At 39.3% G+C, this 25,002-nt stretch overlaps 3 protein-coding genes across 3 annotated transcripts; all 3 read right to left on the bottom strand.

Moving 5' to 3' along the window:
- Positions 1-2,012: 2,012 nt before the first annotated feature.
- On the bottom strand, positions 2,013-2,984 carry LOC142490836 (olfactory receptor 6N1-like). Its single transcript, XM_075593256.1, has one exon. The coding sequence runs from the start codon at positions 2,982-2,984 to the stop codon at positions 2,013-2,015; it is 972 nt and encodes a 323-aa protein (XP_075449371.1).
- Positions 2,985-3,453: 469 nt separating this feature from the next.
- LOC142490835 (olfactory receptor 6N1-like) lies at positions 3,454-10,867 on the bottom strand. The gene is made up of 2 exons (XM_075593255.1): positions 10,703-10,867; positions 3,454-4,410 (listed from the first exon to the last, which is right to left on the bottom strand). Exons 1-2 carry the CDS (start codon positions 10,865-10,867, stop codon positions 3,454-3,456), a joined length of 1,122 nt encoding a protein of 373 aa, XP_075449370.1.
- Positions 10,868-18,499: 7,632 nt separating this feature from the next.
- Positions 18,500-20,568, bottom strand: LOC142490833 (olfactory receptor 6N1-like). Its single transcript, XM_075593254.1, has 2 exons — positions 20,551-20,568; positions 18,500-19,492 (listed from the first exon to the last, which is right to left on the bottom strand). The coding sequence occupies exons 1-2, from the start codon at positions 20,566-20,568 to the stop codon at positions 18,500-18,502; spliced, it is 1,011 nt and encodes a 336-aa protein (XP_075449369.1).
- Positions 20,569-25,002: the final 4,434 nt, after the last annotated feature.

The raw sequence follows: 25,002 nt of genomic DNA, 5'->3' as shown, positions 1-25,002 counted from the left end.
TTTATATGGTAGGAAGGTATTCTATTGTATTGCACTGTACTGGTTATTTAATTGGGCTCTATTAGCTACCTTTGGTTAATAGCACTTTTGCCCATTTCTGTGTGATGTTGGTGGTAGGGTGGTCAAAGGGGGCCATTGCCCATGGTGGCTGTTTAGGCCTTGTGTGAGTGGTTACCCATTCACTACCTTAGCTGTTATAACCGCTAATGCAAAGGAGGGGTAATCCCTCCTAGGAGGCCTAGCAACCCACCCCGGAGCAACTATAATTGTGGTATTTGGCCCAGGGTGGGTGGTTAAGCCTCCCGGGTGAGTAGAGGAAAGGGTCAACCCCTTCATTACCTAAACAGTGGCAACCACTAAAGTAATGAAGGGGTTAACTCCTCCCGCAACCTTCTCGGTAGGCCTAACCACCCACTCTGGGGACACGACAAGCTTCACTCAAACTGTCTACAACCAACTAACCAGACACTGCTATTTAACCCAGTCATTACTTTAACGGTTAGCCACTAAAGTAATGAAGCTGGGTAGAAAATATATTTTTATTACATAGGATTTAATTAGGGGGTCTCCGGACCTGAAATTAATGTTGGTCAGCTCCGGAGACCACAGGCTTCAATTCAATGTAATAACAATACATTTTTCTCCTTCATATGCACAGCACAATTCCAATCTCGCCACCCTACATGTGGTGAGATAGAAATCTGCTTGATGCAGCCGCAATGTGCATATCAGAGCTACCTGAATAGCAGTTAGTTAATAAAAATGCGAGTTTTGGCAGTTTTTGAACTACTGCTTGGCTTGTTATATTGAGGGTGTTATCAATCGGGAAGAAGCAGTTTTCAAGCGAAAAAGTGCTCTTACCAGTCGATAAGTCACTTATTAGAGTTTACTGAATAGGCCCCTAAGTTAGAAAATGAAAAAAGTGATAAATGTTAATGAAAAAGCTAAATGATGATAGACAAAATAAATGGTAATTAAACCAGAAATGCAAATGTTTTGTTCCCCGCAAAGTGGATTAGGAGTCTTAGTGCAGCTACTTGTACAGTATCTGACCCAAATACAATTAAGTTAAAATCATAAAGAAAGTACATACAACATAAAAATGTGATTTCATTCTGAATATATAACTGGTGTACATAGTGATGTTCAACGTTAAAAAATGGTACACAATACATTGGATAAATATATGAAACACAATTATCACATTCAATAATGCATGAACAATTTCATAGAAAGTGCATGCAACAGTGTTCTCACAGATATTGGGTCTTAAATTGCAGCAAACATTAAGGATGTTCATTTTATCTTCTCAGAAGACCAAAGTAGTTTTCTTAACTTGGTAGAGAATTGAAGTTCCAAACTTTCTTATATAGCTCTAACATATGTCGTGTGATACTCTAGAACCAACTAAATGACCCTTTTTTATGAGCAGATAAGCACTGAGGTATTGCACTATATGTTGTGTCATTTTGTATGATGCGCTGGCCTTTCTGTTTTTGTCTCTAGAACCAACACAACATTTATTAAATAAATTACCTTTTCCTTAAAAAGATAGCAGAACTTAAAATGTGTCAATAAGAAAATAGTGGTAAATAGATCTATGCTGCTTCTCCGTACTCCTTTGTACTATCATACTTCGGAGAAAAATTATAATATGCTATATTTTGAAACACAAACAAAACATATTTTAGCATATCCCAATAATAATAATATTCAGTTAATATTGCACAAACTTGTTGTATAATCAGCATAGGATGTGGTTTATGAAATTGTCCATAATTACAGAATATGAGACACAATCTTTAAGTGGTTCATAAAATTGCTGATCCTAATGTAGGCAGTATAACTAATTTTCTAGCCATGGGACATTTAAAACCATGTAATAAAGGTGTAGATACAAATTATATAATAATGAACGGTCTGTACTTATCCTTAATATGAGGGGCATGAAATCACCCAACAATGATAAATTAATAATCTATCATGATGCATTTTGGTAGAATATGATACCTCTATCTACATGTTATTTTCTTTTGGAAAGCGTTCTTAATGTCTTTGTTTCTCATACTGTATATAACGGGGTTCATCATGGGTGTTATTACTGTATAAAACATGGCTACCAGTGAGTCCACATCAGAGGAGTAGGATGCAGTTGGGCGGATGTACATGAATATTAGCGGTAAGTAAAACATGTTAACAACAACAAAATGGGAAGCACAGGTGGAGAATGTTTTTCTACGTCCTTCATGGGAGGTTATTTTGAGGATTGACAGTATGATTTTAATATATGATATTGCAACTAGGGAGAAACTTATCAAAATAATAAAGGCACCAATTGAAGAACCAACAGCAACATTAAAGGAGGTGTCCGTACAAGCCAACTGGAGTAAAGGTGGGTGATCACAGTAATAATGGTGAATAATATTTGGTCCACAAAAAGGTAGCCTCAAAACTAAGCTTAAACCGGTCACTGGAGCTGCAAATCCTCCAGTCCATGCTGCAGCAGACAAGAAGATGCATAACCTTCTGGTCATGATGGTGTGGTAATGAAGTGGGCAGCAGATTGCTAGATAACGATCATAAGCCATTACAGCCAGGAGCAGACACTCAGCTGCTGCCAGAGAGAGAAAGAAATACATCTGCATTAAACAGCCAGTGTATGAAATGGTGTCCATATTCATTAAGAACTTTGCCAGCATCTTAGGGACTGTAACCGAGGTGTAACTCATATCTATGAAGGATAAGTTGCTGACGAAGAAATACATGGGAGTCTGAAGCTGCTTGTCCAGCATGACAAGGAGAAATATGGTGCCATTTCCTGTGACTGTGAAGAGGTAAATAATGAAAAAAACACAAAACATCAAAGTCTGGAATCTTTGTAGGCTTGGAAATCCAAAAATGATGAACTCTGTCACAGGGCTGGTGGTCAGATTGGAAGTTCCAAGATAATCAATGTATTCTCCATTTACCTGGATATAAAACATACAAATACATACAATTTGTCACATTGGATGTAGCATTGGGTATTTTTGTATTTTGTTGTATACATTTGGCAAGACTCAGTAGAACTCCTTTTGACACAAATCTATCTATCTATCTATCTATCTATCTATCTATCTATCTATCTATCTATCTATCTATACAGTGGTCGACAAATCAACAAAAAAATCTACTCGCCACCTAGTACCACACGTGTGCTGCTTGAGCCACGATGTTAAATCCACTCGCCCGGGGCGTGCAAATATATAGGTTTGTCGAACACTGTATATACCATATTAATGTGGTGGGTTCTGGGGTTATAGCTTGCAGGGACTATGTGTTCATTCATTTTAATCTTTGCCTTCTCTGAGTTGGCTGAGCATTGTACTTTATCGTAATATGAGAGGCATTAAATAACCCAACAATGATAAATTAATAATCTATCATGATGCATTTTGGTAGAATATGATACCTCTATCTACATGTTATTTTCTTTTGGAAAGCGTTCTTAATGTCTTTGTTTCTCATACTGTATATAACGGGGTTCATCATGGGTGTTATTACTGTATAAAACATGGCTACCAGTGAGTCCACATCAGAGGAGTAGGATGCAGTTGGGCGGATGTACATGAATATTAGCGGTAAGTAAAACATGTTAACAACAACAAAATGGGAAGCACAGGTGGAGAATGTTTTTCTACGTCCTTCATGGGAGGTTATTTTGAGGATTGACAGTATGATTTTAATATATGATATTGCAACTAGGGAGAAACTTATCAAAATAATAAAGGCACCAATTGAAGAACCAACAGCAACATTAAAGGAGGTGTCCGTACAAGCCAACTGGAGTAAAGGTGGGTGATCACAGTAATAATGGTGAATAATATTTGGTCCACAAAAAGGTAGCCTCAAAACTAAGCTTAAACCGGTCACTGGAGCTGCAAATCCTCCAGTCCATGCTGCAGCAGACAAGAAGATGCATAACCTTCTGGTCATGATGGTGTGGTAATGAAGTGGGCAGCAGATTGCTAGATAACGATCATAAGCCATTACAGCCAGGAGCAGACACTCAGCTGCTGCCAGAGAGAGAAAGAAATACATCTGCATTAAACAGCCAGTGTATGAAATGGTGTCCATATTCATTAAGAACTTTGCCAGCATCTTAGGGACTGTAACCGAGGTGTAACTCATATCTATGAAGGATAAGTTGCTGACGAAGAAATACATGGGAGTCTGAAGCTGCTTGTCCAGCATGACAAGGAGAAATATGGTGCCATTTCCTGTGACTGTGAAGAGGTAAATAATGAAAAAAACACAAAACATCAAAGTCTGGAATCTTTGTAGGCTTGGAAATCCAAAAATGATGAACTCTGTCACAGGGCTGGTGGTCAGATTGGAAGTTCCAAGATAATCAATGTATTCTCCATTTACCTGGATATAAAACATACAAATACATACAATTTGTCACATTGGATGTAGCATTGGGTATTTTTGTATTTTGTTGTATACATTTGGCAAGACTCAGTAGAACTCCTTTTGACACAAATCTATCTATCTATCTATCTATCTATCTATCTATCTATCTATCTATCTATCTATCTATCTATCTATCTATCTATCTATCTATACAGTGGTCGACAAATCAACAAAAAAATCTACTCGCCACCTAGTACCACACGTGTGCTGCTTGAGCCACGATGTTAAATCCACTCGCCCGGGGCGTGCAAATATATAGGTTTGTCGAACACTGTATATACCATATTAATGTGGTGGGTTCTGGGGTTATAGCTTGCAGGGACTATGTGTTCATTCATTTTAATCTTTGCCTTCTCTGAGTTGGTTGGAGGTTGGAGGCCCCTCCTCCCTGGTTGTAAGCTCACCCCTCTCCACTTTTTAAGTAGCAGTTTTTTCCATGTACCTGTGCAGGACAGGTGTACTAAGACCCTTCTCCCTCCACTGCTTAGATAAATGAGGATTTTCACAGATAGTGTTAGGACCTGCATACTGGTCATGCCGTGAATTGGCTGCAGGCTTATAATGCTTTGGCCAAAGGGTTTAACTAAATGGCTCTTACTTATGGAATACTAACATTTAAGTATTTAACTATGCATTTTGTCACATTGGATGTACATTGGGTCTTTTTGTCTTTTGTTGAATACAAATGAAATTATATTTTTAAATCATGCAAAGCAAAATAATAATTGAATAATCAACCTAACCTTCACTTGTGCCAAGAAAATCTGTATTGTAATATGAAATACAGATAATACTAGTAAACATCTAAAGACTAAATACAATTGGAGTAGAAAGGCAGGAGCAGATCAGATAAGGATAGCACAGACTGGTAAAAACCTTAAGTGCATGTGATATCATAGGCTTTATTGAAACATAGATGGTGCAATGTACAGGCGAATCCTTGAGGAATACATGATTTAGTCAGCCAAGACTAAAACTGGGGAGGAAAATCATATTCCTGCAGGATAATCACCCAAAGCACAAAGCCAAAGCCACACTGGAGTGTTTGAACAAGAAGATAATTAATATTCTTCAGTGGCCCAGTCAAAATACTGACATCAAATTGACCATCCTTCAAAGCTAGTAGAGACCGATACAAAAAAACTTGTAGCAGTAATTGCTGCAAAAGGTGATTCTACCAAGTACTAACTTAAGGGGCTGAATACTTATGCAACCAGTAGATTTAACAGTTTTGTTCTTCCTGTGTTGACATTTAAACTCCTCCTCATATAACAGTGTTCAGTTTAACCACTACAGCGTTGTACCTATGAATAGAAATAGTTTGTTTCAAAAACTGTGCATACATTATTTGTAATTGAACAAAATGTGACATTATTGGTAGGGGGTGAATACATCTGCACACCATATTATTGGGGAACCAACCAGGAGAGGAGCATTGTTGGATTTGCTAATATTGAACAATGTAGGAGTAATAACAAATATTTAAGTCAGGGAACAATTTTGGAACCAGGGATAATAACACGGTCACATTTTAAATAAATTATTAGAAACCCTATTATACAGGTTCAGCAAAGACTTTCAAGTTTAGAAAGGCAGATTTTAATAAACAGAGTAATAATCTCAATAAATACATTTGGGTTACATTTTTACAGGAAACATTTTTAGAAGATTAATGGGCAGTCTTTAAAACATTGTTAGATAAGTACACTTACCTATCAGTGTATACCAGTGTGTAATAAATATAAAAGAAACAATTCTAAACCAATCGAAATTACATTTAAGTGTGTGGAGTTAATCTTGGAGTTGAAATTGGAGATGAAGATTTGAGAAAGATCTGGACTCTGAACAACAACTTTACTACTGTGAGAACTTTACTTTCTAAAAGCTGTGATTATTTGTACTCTTCCTATCCTCCAATAGCTGGGTAGTCTCTCCTCCTCTACCTCACTATGCCCTCCTTATTGCATTTTCTGTTGACTATTTCCTTACTCCTTGGTGAATGTCCCTGTTCTTTCCAACTTCTCCACTCCCCACTGCACCATTATTTATACACCTCTCTCCCAACAACCCTCAATAAAAAACACCCCCACAAATCCTCTATTCATACCCTCTATGTACTCCTTCCTGCTGCTGGGGATCTCCCCTAAGCCTGAAGCCAGACATACACACCTGATCTCACCCACGGCTCCCTGCCATCTCTTCACCTGTAAATGGTGTTAACCTTTTGATTTAACACTGACTAACCTGAAATCTTGCCCCACAAATCAAGCATCCCAATAGCCTGCACTCATGGCTTTTGTCCCACAGTCACTTACACACCCATTGTGGCCAAGCACACCCATCTACAGCACTTATTCTTTCACCTGCTTTCTCTGTAAGTTTCCCCTCAAACCTCTTAGATTGTAAGCTCTTCGGGGCAGGGATTTCCTTTCCCATTGTCTGATTTTTGCTGCACTTATTGTAGTTATATAATTACCTGTACTGTATTCTTTGTGAAGCGCTGAGTACACTTTTGGCGCTATATAAATAAAGACATACAATACAATGTGGCTAAATAAACAGGGAGGGGAGGAAATGGAAAGGAAGAGGCAGGGATTTAGATTCTTAAAGTCAGAGGCGATGGAAGGATCATATCAGAATTATAAGGAATGGAACAAAAGTTGCAGAAAAGCAATCAGATTAGCAAAAAATTGAAAATAAATTGAAAATAAAAAAAGGATTGCAATAGAAATTAAAGGAAGTAGCAACTTACATTTAAGTTACCTATGCCAAACAAGGGGTACTTTACAGGAACAAATCCTCCTTAAGTCTCCTGATCAGAAAGCGTATCGCACAGCAGATGCTAATGCCAATTATTGACTATGGAGACATAGTATATGGCTCGGCTCCTCAAACCCACCTTAGCAAACTTGACACCCTCTACAATTCAATTTGTCATTTTGTTCTCCAATGCAACTACAACACACATCACTGCGAAATGCTCAAAGAACTAGATTGGTCAACACTAGAGTCTAGGCGCAAAGTTCACCTTTCCTGTCTTGCCTTTAAATTCTTCATGGGCAAGCTACCCAGCTACATGAACAAGCTCCTCACCCCTACCACTTGCAGCACTTATCACTTGAGATCAGACTCCAAAAGACTATTCATGGTCCAAAGGCTCAACAAAGTATCCGGACGTTCCTCCTTCTCCTTCCGTGCACCCCAAAACTGGAACAACCTACCAGAGACTCTCACATCCACCACCAGTTTAAGTTCTTTCAAATCTAAGGCTGTCTCACATTTTAACCTGGTCTGTAACTGTTTCATACGCTCATAATATATATTTTCTTTAACTGTGCACGCAATGTCTTGTATATAATGTATACCCTGTTCATTTATGTAACTGTACTTGTAACCATGTATTATTTGTTTTACTCTGTGCCCTGGACATACTTGAAAATGAGAGGTAACTCTCAATGTATTACTTCCTGGTAAAATATTTTATAAATAAATAAATAATAAATAAGTTAAATGAAGTCAGTGGATCGGAGGTCACTGTGCCTTCAGCCGAATGAGACTAAATTGTGTAAGGTAGTAAAATAAGAGTAGGATGTCATTTCTCTCCAGAAGGTAGACTGAAAACTTGGGCAGTTAAATGGCAGGTGACATTTAATACACATAAATGTAAGGTTATGCATTTTGGAAACAAGAATAGAAGGAACAAGAATGGTTACTTGAATGGGGTAAAATTAGGTCAAACATTGATAAAGAAGGATTTAGGAGTGCTTGTAGACAGCAGATAGGATTTAGGAGTGCTTGTAGACAGCAGATAGGATTTAGGAGTGCTTGTAGACAGCAGAAAGGATTTAGGAGTACTTGTAGACAGCAGACTTAGCAACAGTGCCAATGTCTAACAGTAACTGCAAAGTCAAATAACTTCTTAGTTTGCATTAAACTGGGTATGCATTAGTAAGACCACACATTAATATGGAATACAATGTTGGGCACCAATCCAGTAAAAATACATTATGGAACTAGAAAAAGTACAGAGAAGAGCCACCAAATTAATAAGGGGGTGGGAGGTTTTAATTATGAGGAGACACTAGATAAATTATGTTTGTTTACATTAGCAAAGATGTGCCTGAGGGGATATAATAACTACAGTATATAAAAAATATTGGGGTCATAACACGGAGCTTTCAAAAGAACTATTCATCGCAAGGGCAGTAGAAACGCCATAGAGTCATCTCTTATGTTTAGAGGAAAGGTGATTTTACCAGCAACAAAGGAAATGGTTCTATACAGTGTAACCCCCCTTTTGGGTACTACCAGTTAGTATAAGGGGTTAAAAACTTTAATGGGTTAACTTTGTGGGATCATTAAGGTTACTCCCCTCCCCACCATCTGATGTAGTATGAATATGCAGAAAAGATAGCAACTCCACAGTGTGTCTTGTGACCAGTGATATCATCATAGATTGATGGGAAGGTATATAGAGTTCCCCTGAATGTTCTAGAACCACGTTCGTTGGGAGTGGCAGTTGGAGAGTGCCTCACTGTGAGTCGTGTAAATATGTTTAAGTGTGTAGTTAGAGAAAAATGGGAACTTTTCCCGTATCTGATGCTCTATGTTCCCAAAAGGGAAAAGAAAAACGTTTCTATGAAGCACATTAAAAAAATCTGTCAATTCAAATCGGAATTCTAGGGACATGTAATAGGCTAAATAGCATAAATAACAGTGTTATATATTTTGCTAAATATTTTTTTCATATACATATTCTTCCGGTTCTTTATACTGTATATATACAAATCTTATCTCAAAGTTTTTAGCAAAAACAAGATGAATAAATGAATATACACTTAATTTTTTTTTTAAATGAGTTGTTTTTGGTAAACATTTCTTTTTATAATAATACTTTACTAATATTGTAATTGACCAAAAATAATTAGATTTTCTTTAAAATAACTGAATTCTCATAGAAACAATACTGTACATTACGACCCTGCACTGGAGCATGGACTGATTTTTATCCTGTTTGCACACGATCCTTGGCATGCTGTGACTCTTTGGACAGTGAGAATTAGATATATACATTACTACATGCTGTATCACATACTGCAAGGGCTCTTTTCTCGGTTAAAATGAACGTTAAAAGATGTAATATCATATTGTAATAAATTGCATCTGTTATTTTCTGCTAATCTCACTGTTTGGGATACAGATATACATTCGTTACATTGGTTTATAGCAACAGTAGTCTTGAATGAAGTCTCACATTAAAAAAAGTACTGTTCAAATAAAATGACAATTTTTTGCTTAACCTCCTAATTCTCACTGGATTTAGTTCTTAGAGGCTGACATTTCTGTTGAATGAATCAAGGTTGATTGTACCAGTTTTGCACGTTGTATAAGTTTCAAAAGGATGAGTTAGGGAGGAGTTAAAAACCATACTGTACATATTATTAAATTAAATTCAGCATCAGCGTGCACCTTCCCCCCCCCCCCACCCCCCTTTTTATTAGCACAACATACAGCATGTCTGAGGAAGTGTAAACTCCCCAGACTAAAAATGTACATCAGATGTTGGGAAATCTTTCCTATTGCAGACACGAGAAGAAAATGGTTAAGTGCATCCCAAACTTTCCTTACAATGATTCTCTACCCTTCCACCCTCCCCATGGAGTTCATATAGGATATTTACATAAATCCTGCACTGTATTTTCATTTCCATAGATTCTTTGCTGTTAATATACGTTACTAAGATGACAATGTTATAACACCAGGCACATATATATAACAAGACATGATACTGTATCTACCTTGCTCTGATTACATAAATCCCCAGTTTAACTTACCTTTTCTAGATATACTCCCATAGCAAATGAGGTTATTGCAGCCAAAGGAAAGCTTTACTGTAGTTCTGTATTTTAATTAATTGTAAAGCTTCACCTCAGTAGATTAGATGTGTAACAATATACATAGATTTCAGATGGTTTTGTATCTTCTGATACACATTAATTCAGTGTGATCTCTGGTCTGTATCCCTCTTCTTATATTCCATACTTTGGAAAAGAGGGGCTTTAAATGCTTTTTTACATCCTGAGGGATTGATTAAACTCAGTGATTTTACGTTATTGACATCTGAGCCTTGATTAAGGGTGTTGTTCTCATTGTATCGTACTGTATGCTAGTGAAAATAGCTAAACATATTCCTCTGCACCTTTGGGGACCAATAGAAGAGTGGACACATCTGGCTAGTTTTACTCACAATAAACAGAAGTGTCCAACCGGCAGGAACGCCAGAAGGCTCTTGCACAGCATTGGGTTGTAGATACATATGGGCAAACCTGTCCGACTCTGTTCCACTGATTTTACTGGTCTTCAGTGGTTCAATCAAATTTGCGACATGAAATACGGAATCCGATTTTGTCATCTTAAATCAAAGCGGAATCCTCAGAATCCGGCTTTCTGAGCCGTTGTGAGTTGCTAATGAGCCGCTTTAATTGTGTTTGTGGTCAGTATTATTATTTGTGTTGTTGCAGTTCAATACGTGTCCGGTTGGTGGCTCAATGAATATTTTTGCCTATGATACTCTGAATTCTACTGTATAGTGCAGTTCAGTGTCTGAAGTCTCTAAAACAGTCCCAGTGTCTGAAGCGGTGTCTAACTTATAGATAACAAGTATAAATGTGTCTACATATCTGCAGTTTTATTACAAAGCAGTATGCATTCTGTTTCATACATTAATTAATTTCAGATCTGTGGGACATGATGGCTCATACAACTCTTTACAGCAAAAGACTGACGTGTAGTTATGTATATTTGATATATAGTACCATTGAAGTCGGGACAGATAAGAGAGAATAATTCTATCTTAGATCTCTAAGTATATCGTTGACAAGTGCGAATACTACAAAAATGTACAAAAGATACATGTGGAGTATTTCTATGACACAACTTAAGCATGAATGATTGCTTTATTAGAACATCTATATGTTAAGACAAGAACGGAGGTTGCTGGGCGCTGCACCTATCTTGGGAGGGTACAGTATGTTTGATCATGGCAACTTTTGAAGAAGAAAGATATTGGTAGGGACCAAAAGATTGAATAATAAACCTTCCCAAGCCGGTGCCTCCAATCTGCCTTCACCCAATTATCAGTTAAAACCTGAGTGCCTCTCCTCAATACCATTACCAGTACGGACCAACCAACACTAAAAATCAGTTACCCCTGGATGCCCGCATCCGCTAGCCACTGTTGTATGTGGACTATTCTGTATCCATTCTTGTACATGCGCATTATCGCCATGCTATATTCGTTGGAAATTACTTTTGGCATTATTGCTTTTGAGAAGAATTGAACCACTAATCAATGTGTATTCAATGTGAATTGCTTCTTCATTATACATTATGCTGTACTTAAAAGGTAAAGCGACAGGTACAGGTATACACCTACTTTTGACACCTCATCAATATGGCCCTGCCCTACACTAAGTGCTTCCTCTGTGACGTCAGCAATACTGTAAACAGCAAGAGTGTGATTGAACAGCGATGTGACGTCTCAGAAAGGGAGTGACGTCACACCTTTAAAAAAAAAACTAGAAGCTATCACCATGGTTTACTATAACCAATCAGATTGGGGGTGTACCATGTAATGCCTCACATGGTATATCTCACAATCCCGTTGGTTGGAGTATCATGTGATGGCAGCCATTTTGTTTTTGGTGACGTCATCTTAAAGGGAGGGAAGTAGAGCCTTCCTTATTGGCTGGCTTCCCTCCCTTTTGATGATGTCACCTCCTTTAAAAAAAAGAATCTGTTCCTGTGCTGGAGGGGATGTGGCCAAAAGGGGGACATGGCCCACATTTGGTGGTCATGTCCGGAGATTCAGAGGTACTGGACAAAGATCCAGAAGCTCCTACAAGAAACTACGGGGCTTCTTTCCCCCTGGACCCCTTGACCTTCGTGCTGAGCAAACCCATAGACGACCTGCCCCCCCCCCCTGAGTAGACTAGTTTCAGCTATCCTAACCGCAGCCAGATGCTCAATAGCGGCGGCTTGGAGACACACCAAAGCCCCAGCAAGAAACACGGTGTTGAGAAGAATAGACAAGCTCATGGCCATGGATAAACTTACAGCTATGCTCAATAAAAAAATGCCACAGTTTCGGAATACCTGGGACCCCTGGAGCGGCCCGCTAGGACTAGGCCTGCATTAGGCCACTCCCGAACAGATGGAAAGGGAGGAAGACAACAGAGTTCCCCTATCCTCCCCTCACACCCCCCTCTCAGTATGTCTTCCCCCCCCCTTAGACCTTCCCCCCCCCCACCAACTGAAAAATACCCATTTTGGGACAACATGTTGTTTAACTCAGTTGAAGAGTCATGTCATGTGCCTATGACATTGTCGTTATCATTTGGATGTATGTTGTTCTCAATAAAAAAAAAGTGATACAAAAAAAAAAAAAGAATCTGTCACATGGTACACCATCCAATCGGATTGGGGAGGTATCATCTTTTTACACTCATATGTAATGTCGCAGGCCTTACAGTATATACGGCCTGTCCCAAAACTGGGCAGGTCAGAGGGCAGAACAGGCATCACCCCATGGTGCTGACACCTACAACCACTCCCCCCCCCCACATTCGTGACGCTTTCAACGGCCACTAGCCTGCACCTGGCTATGGCTACATTCGGATACAATTAGTAGTGTGCTGCTGGACTCTCATGCTGGCTCATGAGGAAGGATTTAACCCTAGCTACATATATATATATATATTCCCCTATGCACCTTGCATATTGCTATTTCGATCTCAATATCGTTTAGGAATTTCCTTTGTGAACGGTCTGATCAACTTTTTCTATATTCTGTATTTTTATTGATTTTTTTTTCAATCTTGTGTATTTTTGGTGATTGGTTTTATTTAATTCCAGTGTATTTTGGTGATTGTTTTTTTTTTAGGTTGCCCATTGACTTTCATAGTGCCAAATCATGCCCATATTATATGGGCATGGTGTACCACTTTGCCAATCAATGGTTAGAGGGTGGGGGTATTTGCCCCGGGGAGGGTGGTTAGGCCCCCGGGTGGGTTATGGGGGAGGGGTGTTAACCCCTTAATTACTTTAGCATTTACTAACCGATAATGTGATTATGGGGTTAGTGGCCATTAGTTTTTTTTGTAATGTTCCTGCCAACAGAGGACAAGGACGGGGAGGAAGACTAAGATGGCCTTCATCCTGGTAGGGGTAAGTGCAACTTTTATTTACATTATGCTGGCTGGATAATGTTTTATTTTTAATGTGCAAATGCACTATTATCCATATCTGGATAATAGTAATGTTGCCCATTTATGTACTGAATGTATAGGGGGGGGGTGGTTGTTAGGGGTACAGGGGGTGGGTGGGTTGTATATTGGTAGGTAGTAGGTATTTAAATGTTTATTGGGGGTAGATTGATTGGGTGAAGGGGGTACTTGGCCCAGGGTGGGTGGTTAGGCATACTGGATCAATAACGGGAGGGGTTAACCCCTTCATTACCATAGCACTTACCACTGCTATGGTAATGAAGTGGTTATCTCCTCCCACAACCTTCCTGGTAGGCCTAACCACTCACCCTGGGCCAAGTACCCCTTTCACTCCCCTCCTCTGCCTCTAATAAACCAGCTACTATGCCTTAACCCCTTCATTGCCACATCATGGGGTGCCTATAACTCAGGAAGCAGTGGGTCCCCGAGGTTCAAATTAATGAAATGAATGTCATTCAGCTTAGGAGACCCCTGCTCCTGTGCATTATTAGTAAAAATCACATGAAAGCAGCTTCCTTACCTTAGCTTTAAGTATATGGGAGCAAAGGGTCTCCTGAGCTGAACCACATTGATTTCAGCCTCGGTTACTCACACTTCCCGAGTTACTGGCCCCATTATGGGGTGCCGGTATCTCCTGCAGTGTTTAAATCCCCCGGTCACATGGTGCGGATGGGGTTACCGGCACCCTATACCAGGGCCTGTATCTCGGGAAGAAGGGGGTCCCCGAGGCTGAAATCAATGCAATTCAGCTCAGGAGACTCCCTGCTTCTGTTGACTAGTATTAAAATGAATATTTAAACTGCACACTCGCCTCGCGTCTCCATGCAGCTCTTTCCGGATGCAGTTTTAACAATCAGTTGCCTAGCGATAGGAATTATAGTGGGATAACACTTATAAAGAAAAAAAAACAGTCAGTCGATTTTGCATTTTTTATTGAACTTTACTTTACTTACTTACTTTTTGAGTCTTTTTGACTCTTCCATAGAATTCCACGGGTGAAATGAGTCGGCCAATTCGCGTCGGATTCAATTTCAAGATAACATTCTCCTATCTCTCCTGCTCACACACTTTTTCAAACATTTTGATTTCTATATAATATATTCATTGATTTTTAGCATCAGTAGTCTTAAACCAGGTCTCTGTACAATTGATGGGGTCCTTGGACTGTCTCCTTCTGCTACAGATGTAGCGCCTATTATTAAAACCACTAACACGTTATCAGTTGAGGAAAATCAAGTTTTTCCCTTGTGTTCTTGTGTACAGATAACGTACTAGGACTATTGCTGTCAAATCCGCCACCAGGCTAAATTCTTTTAAGACATCATCGTTCTCACTTTTTAAACTTGTCTGTAACTGGTACATACACCCATAACTTATATTATCTCTAACTGTCCTGAAATGTCTGTAAATATAATGTATAATCCTGTTCATTTAATGTAACCATTTATTGTCATCATAACTCTGTGCCCAGGACATACTTGAAAAATTAAGTTTTGTTAAAAATAATTATTATATTATTATGTAGCCCCCCCCTGGGCTACCATGTAATGTAAGGGATTAATGGCCTTAATAAGTTAACTGGGTGGGATCACACTGTGCAGAAAGGATTGCAACTCCCTTGCGGGTCTTGTGACCAGTGTTGTCACCAAAAGGAGATTGAAGGTTATATATAGCTCCACACAATGCTCTAGAAGCAGGTTCCACAGATTTCAAGCAGAGGGCCTCACCATGAGTCCTTGAAATGTGTTTGTAACCCCCTCTTTCAGGGATACCTCAGGCATTGATTTACAGGCCGTGTGGCCAATGACTGTGAGCCCTTCTTAGGGGTTTCTGTGATTAAATATGAAAACAGGATGCCACACAGAGCAAGATCCAAGAGGAGGTCAGGGAGCAGTATGTCTGGTGAATGAGGCAGAGCTGCTAGGGAGGAGAAACAGTGACGAGTTCCCTGTCCCTAGTTGAGACTTTAGAGAGCAGGGCGATTGGAGAGCTGTATTTGGGAAGCACCGAGGAGCCCTTCTACGCTGGCGAATGACCGTACATGTAATGTTCGGGGAACTGGCAGAGGTGATTGTAGGAGGGAAGAGTGGAGTGCTGGGAAAACGCTAACACCTCAATGGCACCGTAAGAAGGCTTGGGCGACTCTATACACTCTACACTTGTGATGGAAATGTATGAGATTTTATACTTATTTTAGCAGTAAATGTTTTACGCTATGTTCTCTTTTTTTCTTTTGTTTCTATTTTCCATATGTGCTGAGGATCTCTCCCTTAGTATGGAATAAGTGACGTCACCCACTGCAGAGATGGTTTTTGATGCATTAAATATACCCCAGTTTTTTCGCGCCCGGATTTAACACATTGCATACCTTTAGCACAGACCTTTTGGATCATCTGAACATTTGGAGCTGCATCTCAACGAGGGGCTGGAAAGTATATGTATTTATATGTGTGTCATTTAGTGAGACATGAGATTGTAAGGTTTTTGTGTTTAATTCTGTTTTGTAACAATTATTATATTATGTGTTTTTGTAAAAAAAAAAATGACCAGTGCTCTCAACTACAGTAGAGTGCTGATCCTGGATGGTAAGAGTACTCCCGTCCTCCCACAGCTCCAACCTCTCCGCCAATTGATGGCGTCTGACGTCACTTCCGGTAAACGGGTGACGACTTCCGGTTGAAGGCAATGGAGACGGACAGCAGTGGATTGGCAGCAAACTCAGTCGTCTTCACTTCATGGGCAGCTGCAGCTGACTAACTTAGCAAGCTCTACGCGTTTCGCTGTACATAGACTGCTTCCTCGGGATGTCGTCACCCGTTTACTGGAAGTGACGTCATACGCCATCCATCGGCGGAGAGGTTGGAGCTGTGGGAGGACGGGAGTATTCTTACCATCCAGGATCAGCACTCTACTGTCTCACGATACCCTTATCTGTACAGAGATATTGTACTTATTGTAAGTACATTTTCAACTTTCTTTTCCATGTGATAAATAGTGTTTTTGTGATCTATACCATTGGTCCGTTTTTATCTTCCATACACACCACATCCTATCTGGATTCGAGTACATGACACCTGCATGATCTCCGTTTTGAAGTTTCCTTGATCCTGAATCTATTCCCCTGCTGGAGATACAACTTCACCTATACTGACAGAGTCAGACCATTGCCCGTTTATATTCCACTTGTTGTAAGTAGGATTTTCTACAGAGCCAAGATATCTAATATACTCTGATTGTATTGATATACTGCACTATTATTGTTTTTATTTTCTATTTTTTTTGGTGTGTTCCTGAAATCATCGCTCCCTTCCCCCCCCCCCCCGGACCAAGAATGAGTATAAAGTTTAAATACTTGAATAATAATAGTAATTACTTGGTTTTTTAGTTAAACCCTTTGGCCAAAGCGTCATAAGCCTGCATACCAAACGTCAAGGTAAACCAAAACTGCACGTCCTAACACTAAAACTGTGAACCCTTCCTGTTACCTCTGTATGAAGGGAAGTAACTGCAGTGAGTCTTGTCCATTCAGCAGGTTGCCAGAACCTCCAAAGTTAAAAAGGTGGGGAGGGGCGCGCTCTGGGGGGAGGTGCCACCTACCCTCCATAGACTGTTACCAGTCAGAAATTGACTATCCAGAAATCGAACACAGTGGAGAACTAGGATGACATTGCTGTACATATTTACATGGATATGGTTTTACAAGTCCCTTAGATGCCCATTAATTCTTTTAGTGTTTCAGTGGTCTGAAACTCTGCATCTATTACTTCCCAACACCCTTCTGACTCTCCCAGCACTGAAGAGGAAAGGAACAAGGTTTGTGTAGCTTATAGCATTGTACAATTCTTGCTTAAAATACCTTGACATGTGTTTGTATTTAAATCATGAAATGTAACTTATGGAAACAACATCTGTTGTTTATTTAGTTTCAAAATGTGTCATCCCAAAAAGTCAAGATCCCTTGGTCAAAGACCATCACTGTTATTAATGACATTTCCAAACACTATGCCTATAATGTTGCAATGCGGTGACCATGCATTTTGAACATTTAGAAAAGATTTCATGTTGCTAAAATATATTTAATCTTCCCTACTATCTGAGCTGAACTGTAGCATACGGTAAGAATAATCAGTGGTAAAAAGTGGCAAAACAATGAGTGGTATTGTGTCTGAGTTACAGAAAATGTACATTTATTTAAAAAAAATAATAGGGAGAAGCTCTTTGGACCTATGTTAAAAAGAATTATACATTATCTATGCTATAAAAACAAAATAGGAGAGAGAATTTATTAAATAAGTTACATTTTCCATAAAAGGATAGCAGAACTTAAACGGTGTAAATAAGAAAGCAGTGGTACACTGTGTCAAAAATAATAATATGCTGCTTCTCCCTACTCCTTTGTACCATCATAATTCAGAGTAAAATTATAATGTGCAAATGTTTCACTCACACAAAACATATTTTAGCATATCCAAATAATCACGTTCAGTGAAAATTGCACAAACTTACTGTATAATCAGCAAAGGATGTGGTTTATCAAATTGTCCATAATTACAAAATATAAGGTGCATTCTTAAGTGTTTAATACACTTGCTGATTGTAATGTAGGCAGTATAACTAATTTTCTAGCCATGGGATATTTAAAACCATATACAGTAAATAAAGTTGAATGTATTATTTATCAAATAATGAACGGTCTGCATTGTACTTTATCGTAATATGAGAGGCATTAAATAACCCAACAATTATAAATTAATAATCTATCATGATGCATTTTGGTAGAATATAATACCTCTATCTACAGTACATGTTGTTTTCTTTCTGAAAGCGTTCTTAATGTCTTTGTTTCTCATACTGTATATGACGGGGTTCATCATGGGTGTTATTACTGTATACAGCAGGGCCACCAGCGAGTCCACATCAGAGGAGTAGGATGTAGTTGGGCGGATGTACATGAATATTAGAGGTAAGTAAAACATGTTCACAACAACAAAATGAGAAGCACAGGTGGAAAATGTTTTTCTACGTCCTTCATTGGAGGTTATTTTGAGGATTGACAATATAATTTTAATATATGATATTACAACTAGAGAGAAACTTATCAAAATAATAAAGGCACCAATTGAAGAACCAACTGCAACATTTAAGGAGGTGTCCGTACAAGCCAACTGCAGTAAAGGTGGGTGATCACAGTAATAATGATGAATAATATTTGGGCCACAGAAAGGCAGCCTCAAAACTAAAATTAAAAGAGTCACAGGAGCTGCAAATCCTCCAGTCCATGCTGCAGCAGATAAGAAAATGTATAACCTTCTGGTCATGATCGTATGGTAATGAAGTGGACAGCAGATGGCTAAATAACGATCATAAGCCATTACAGCCAGGAGCAGACACTCAGCTGCTGCTAGAGAGAGAAAGAAATACATCTGCATGAAACAGCCAGTGTAGGAAATGGTGTCCATATTCATTAAGAACTTTGCCAGCATCTTAGGGACGGTAACCGACGTGTAACTCATATCTATGAAGGATAAGTTGCTGACGAAGAAATACATGGGAGTCTGTAGCTGCTTGTCCAGCATGACAAGGAGGAATATGGTGCCATTACCTGTTACTGTGAAGAGGTATATAATGAGAAAAACACAAAACAGCAAAGTCTGGAATCTTTGTAGGCTTGGAAACCCAAAAATGATGAACTCTGTCACAGGACTGATGGTCAGATTGGAAGTCCCAGTGTAATCAATGTATTCTCCATTTACCTGGATATTAAACACACAAATGAAATTATCTTCTTAAATCATGCAAAGCAAAATTAACACTATGGTCTACTCAACCCACCTGCACTTATGGCAAGAAACCCTGTATTGTAATATTAAATACAGATACAACTAGTAAACATCTAAAGACTTAATCCAATTGGAGGAGAAAGGCAGGACCTGATAAGATAACAATAGCACAGACAGAAGGCAACACAACTAGGTTATGTTTGCATAATGAGTGATTTTAATTACCTGGACATAGACTAGAGCAATGGGATTAGCATTACAACAACAGGAAACAGGTTTTTGGGGGTGCTTAAAGACATGACCCAAATTAATGAGGAACAAACCATAAGCGGGGCAATATTTGACTTGCTGATATAAAACAATGTAGAAGTAATAACAAATATTCAAGTATGGGAACATTTGGGAAACAGTGATCAGAACTCATGAAATAAATGATCAAAAACCATATTATATGGGTTCAACAAAGACTTTACATTTCAGAAAAGCAGATTTTAATAAACGGAGGAATAATCAACAAAGAATTAATTGCGATTACATTTTTAAAGGAAAAAAGTGGAAGATAAATGGGCAGTCATTAAAACATTGATAGAAAAGCACACTTAACAGTATACAGTATACCGTTGGGTAATAAATATAAAAGAAACAAGTCTAAACCAATGTGGCTAAATAAACAGTTAGGGGACAAAATGGAAACGAAGAGGCAGGCATTTAGATCCTTAAAGTCAAAAGGAACGGGGGCATCATATCAGAATTTTTTTTTTTTTCAACTTCAAATTTTTATTGGAGAAACAAACTTGTACACTGTAACACAGCCCGTTGCATTCAGTCTCTAATTTTTTTGCTCTAACAACGTATCAACTATACATATACTAGTTACTACCACATACAGTACACGGACAGACCAGACGAACCAGACCATGGACAGGGGGGGGGGAAGGAAGGGGGGAAGGGAGGGTGGGGGAGGGCCGAGTGACTTCCGATCGCCGAGAGCTCTCCTGTTCTAGGAACCTTCAGCCGTCCTGCCGTCTTACATCCTTTGCTTCCGCCATGGCTCGCTCAAGAACTTCCCTGCAGTCTGGGGGCTGTCTCTAGTTGGGGCTGTCCATCCCTACGTGGTGTCAGGTCCCTGCCCCCCCAAAGGAGAATGCATCTAGAGCTATCAAAGAAAGATTGCCATGGCATCTACCCCTGGGATATCTGTCTGTGCCAACCACGGCACCCAGACTTTTAGGTAATTTGTGCCGGTGTTGTTGACTAGACTTGTCAACTGTTCCATCCGGCAAACTTGCCAAATTCTGTTTCTGATCTTGGGGATAATTGCGACTTCTGGTTGCTTCCATAATGCTGCGATCTCGCATCTTGTGGCGGTTGCAATATGCGTGATCAATTTATGCGTCGCATTTGACTGTCCCTGGATCCGCCTGCCCAAGAGGAATACCCACGGGTCCAGGGAGATCTCCCAACCGAGAATCCGCTGTAACCAATCTCTAATCTGTTCCCAAATCGGAACCACCTTAGGGCAAGACCACAGCATGTATCGCAAATCTGCCACCTCCCCGCACTGCTTTGGGCAAAGCGGAGAGTAGCCCCTAACAAATTTAGCCAATCGAGCTGGGGTGTAGTACCACCGCATGAGGACCTTATATGCGTTCTCCTTAAGTGTGGTGCAGATTGAGCTTTTCGCCGCTGCTTGGATAATCTTATCCCAGTCCTCGTCCTCTAGCATTTCCCCTAGGTCTGTCTCCCACTGTCTGATGTAAATCAGTCTAGTCGCACTAGCCATCTCTGGACAGATCACTTCCCTGTACATTCTAGATGTGAGTCCCCTCGTGTCCGTATCTCTGGAACACAGCTGCTCAAAATTTGTTCTCGCTGGTCTGATCGGTGTTTTGTTATAAAAATCCCTGATCTGGAGGTATCTAAAGAATTCTTTATTTGGGATGGGCTTTGAGGCCCTAATTTGCTCAAATGTTTGGATATATGTGCTACCCTCCAGATCTTTGAGGCGGGTAATCCCCGACTGTGTCCACATTAATAGATTATTACTATTCATCCCTGGAGCGAAATCTGGGTTACCTATGATTGGCGTCATGAGTGATGCTTTAGTGGTCAAGTTACAGCTCAATTTAGTGGCCTCCCAAACTCTTAGAGAATTGGCAATGGTCTGAAGCAGTATTCCCATCTTGCTTACTCCTATTTTGGGTATCCAGATCAGGTTTTGGATGTCAATTGGTGCACAGCATGTTTTCTCCAGCTCTACCCATTTCCGTAAACTTGGGCCCGTGTGCCACTGGAGAATTTGAGCCAATTGGGCCGCTTTGTAATAGGCCAACAAACAAGGTACCGCTAATCCTCCTCGTACCGTGGGTCTTTTTAGGATACCGTGATTAATTCTTGAGTTTTTCTTATTCCAAATAAATTTCATGATTAGTGACTGTAGGGAGAGGATGTCTGAATGTATTATAGGGATAGGCAAGCTCTGGAACAGATATAGCATCCTTGGGAGGAGGTTCATCTTCACGCTATGTATCCTCCCAATCCACGAGATGCCCCCTTTCATCCATATTCTGAGATCATCCCCCAGCGCCTTAATCAACCTGGGAAAGTTTGCTTTATATAGTGTTTTGTAATCCCTTGTGAGGTATACCCCTAAATATTTGATAGCGGTGATTTTCCATTTGAAATTAAAGTTGATGTCAATCAGTTTTACTACATTTTTAGGTAGGTTTATGTTGAGGGCTTCAGATTTGGACTGATTGATATTAAAGCCCGAAATTTGATTGAATTTGCTCAGGATTCCAAACAAGTTAGAAAGGGACGTGAGAGGTTTGGATAATGTTAAGATGACGTCATCCGCATATAATGCTGCTTTGTGCTCCTGATCTCTAATGGAGATCCCTGTAATATCTGGATGGTTTCGGATGTGTGCCGCTAGTGGTTCTATACAAAGGGCAAACAGCAATGGCGAAAGCGGGCACCCCTGTCTCGTTCATATCAGAATTTTAAGGAATGTATCAAAAGTTGCAAAAGGACAAACAGATTAGCAACAATTGAAAATAAAAAAGGAATGTAATAGAAAGTAAGATCAACCCTAAAAAGTTTTATAAGTACTTTAATTTAAAAAAAAGATTAGGAACGAGAAAATAAGGGGAGATAAAGAAATGGCAGAGGTATTAAATACATTATTTGCCCCTGGGAGGAATCAATTGCAAAATTATTGCAACAGGAGAAATCCACAACCTCTATATTAACAAACAATTGGTTAACCGGGGAAGAAGTTCATATGCTGCTTGATAAAATTAAAGTAAATAAAGCACCTTGCCTTGATGGCATGCACTAACGGGTTCTGAAGGACCTAAGTTCGGTAATAGCTAAACTATTACATTTAATATTCAAAGACTCCATTTCCACAGGCTAAGTACCACAAGATTGGTGTAACGCAGATGTGGTGCCTATTTAAAAAAAGAAACTAGATCACAACAGGGGAATTAAAGACCTGTAAGCCTGACATCAATAGTGGGAAAGCTACGTGAAGGTTTAATACGGGATAATATTCATGCCTAACAACCTAATAGTTAACAAAATAATTAGTATTTGTAAGTATGAATTTATGAAGGATAGGTTGTGCCAAACTAACCGTATTAGTTTCTTTGAGGAGGTAAGTAAGAATTTAGACCAGGATAATGCAGTTGATGTGGTTTACTTAGATTTGGCAAAGGCTTTTGATACGGTGCCACATAAGAGGTCAGTGTACAAAATAAAGGAAATTGGTCTCGATAGCAATTATTGCACCTAGATTGAAGGACAGACAACAGATAGTTGTCATGAATTGAACCTTTTCAGGTTGCGTTAAAGTTGTCACAAGCAGAAAAAAACAAGCGCAAATATCACTTATATACTGGTGAGAATTAGATATATCATATATGTGATTCAATTGTAATTGTAATATACAGTCCCTTGGAAATAGTGCGGCTCCGGAGAAGGATTCGATCCAAGTCCAAAAGAGAATGGCGATACAGATTCCGGAGCACAAACAAATCCGGGTCCCTTGGTATGCTTAAATGTCTTACATTGGGACACAATAGTCAGTGTCTGTTCTTAATCATTCATCATTGTTTCTTTTCTTGCCTCTTGTGCCAATTTTTTTTCGAAATGCTTGTGTACTGCAGACTCGCCATGCGGAGTACTGCTCCAAGTTGCTCCAGATGATGTCAGAGCTACTGGCGTCACAAAGACCCTAAGCAAATTTCGTTCATAGGCGGCTTCTTCGTGGTGGAACCCTTGTTCTGCAGTTGAGCATGCTGTTGCTGTCACCGCCAGCTCTCCCTGGGTTAAAGTTGTACATGGAGTACAGTTGCTCAAGGATCGGTACTGGGAATCCTGCTTTTTAACTTGTTTATTAATGATCTTGAGGTTGGAATAGAGAGCAAAGTTTACATCTTTGCTGATGACACTACATGATGTAAGGTAGTAGAATCAGAGCAGGATGTAATTTCTTTCCAGAAGGACTTGGACAGACTGGAAACATGGGCAGGTAAATGGAAGATGAGGTTTAATACAGATAAATGTAAGGTTATGGATTTGGAAAACAAGAATACACAGGCAAATTACAAATTAAATGGGGCAAATAAGGTCAATCTTTAATGGAGAAGGAATGAGGAGTACTTATAGACAGGAGACATAGCAATAGTGCCAATTGTCATACAGTAGCTGCAAAGGCAAATAAGTTCTTATCTTGCATAAACGGGGGATGGATGGAAGGTAAGTAAGCATTATTATGACACTGTATAAAGTATTAGTAAGACCACACCTTGAATATGGAGTACAGTTTTGGGCACCAATCATAAAAGAAATACATTATGGAACTAGAAAAATTGCTTAGCAACTAAATTAATAAAGTGGATAAAAGGTCTTACTTATGAGGAGAGGATAACTAAAGTAGATTTATTTACATTAGCAAAGAGGCATCTAAGAGGGTATATGATAACTATATACAAATATATTTGGGTTCAATACAAGGAGCTTCCAAAAGAACTTTTCATCCCAAGGGCAGTACAAATGACACAGGGTCACCCCTTAAGTTTGGAGGAAAGGAGATTTCACCAGCAACTAAGGAAAGAGTTCTTTACAGTTTATCATACGCTTTTGGGGATTACTAGTTACTATTAGGGGTTAACAGCTTTAATAGGCTAACTTTGTGGGATCATACAAGTTTCTTCCATTCTCACCATGTGATGTAATATGATTATGCAGAAAGGATAGCCACTCCCCAGTAAGTCTCAAACCAGTGACTTCATCATAGGTAGATGGGAGGGTATATAGATTTCCCCTGAATGTTCTAGAACCATGTTCCTCTGGAGTGGCAGTTGGAGAGGGTCTAGCAGTGAGTCAAGTAAATATGTTTAACTGTATAGTTATATGTACTAAAGATGTCTTGTCACCTTTATTGTTGTAAGTTAAGCAACATGCTCCATTCAGTTAGC

This window comes from Ascaphus truei, chromosome 3 (assembly GCF_040206685.1).
Source record: "Ascaphus truei isolate aAscTru1 chromosome 3, aAscTru1.hap1, whole genome shotgun sequence".
Lineage (NCBI taxonomy): Eukaryota > Metazoa > Chordata > Amphibia > Anura > Ascaphidae > Ascaphus > Ascaphus truei.
The sequence above is the reverse complement of the archived record's forward strand: the minus strand, read 5'-3'. Positions and strand labels throughout refer to the sequence as shown.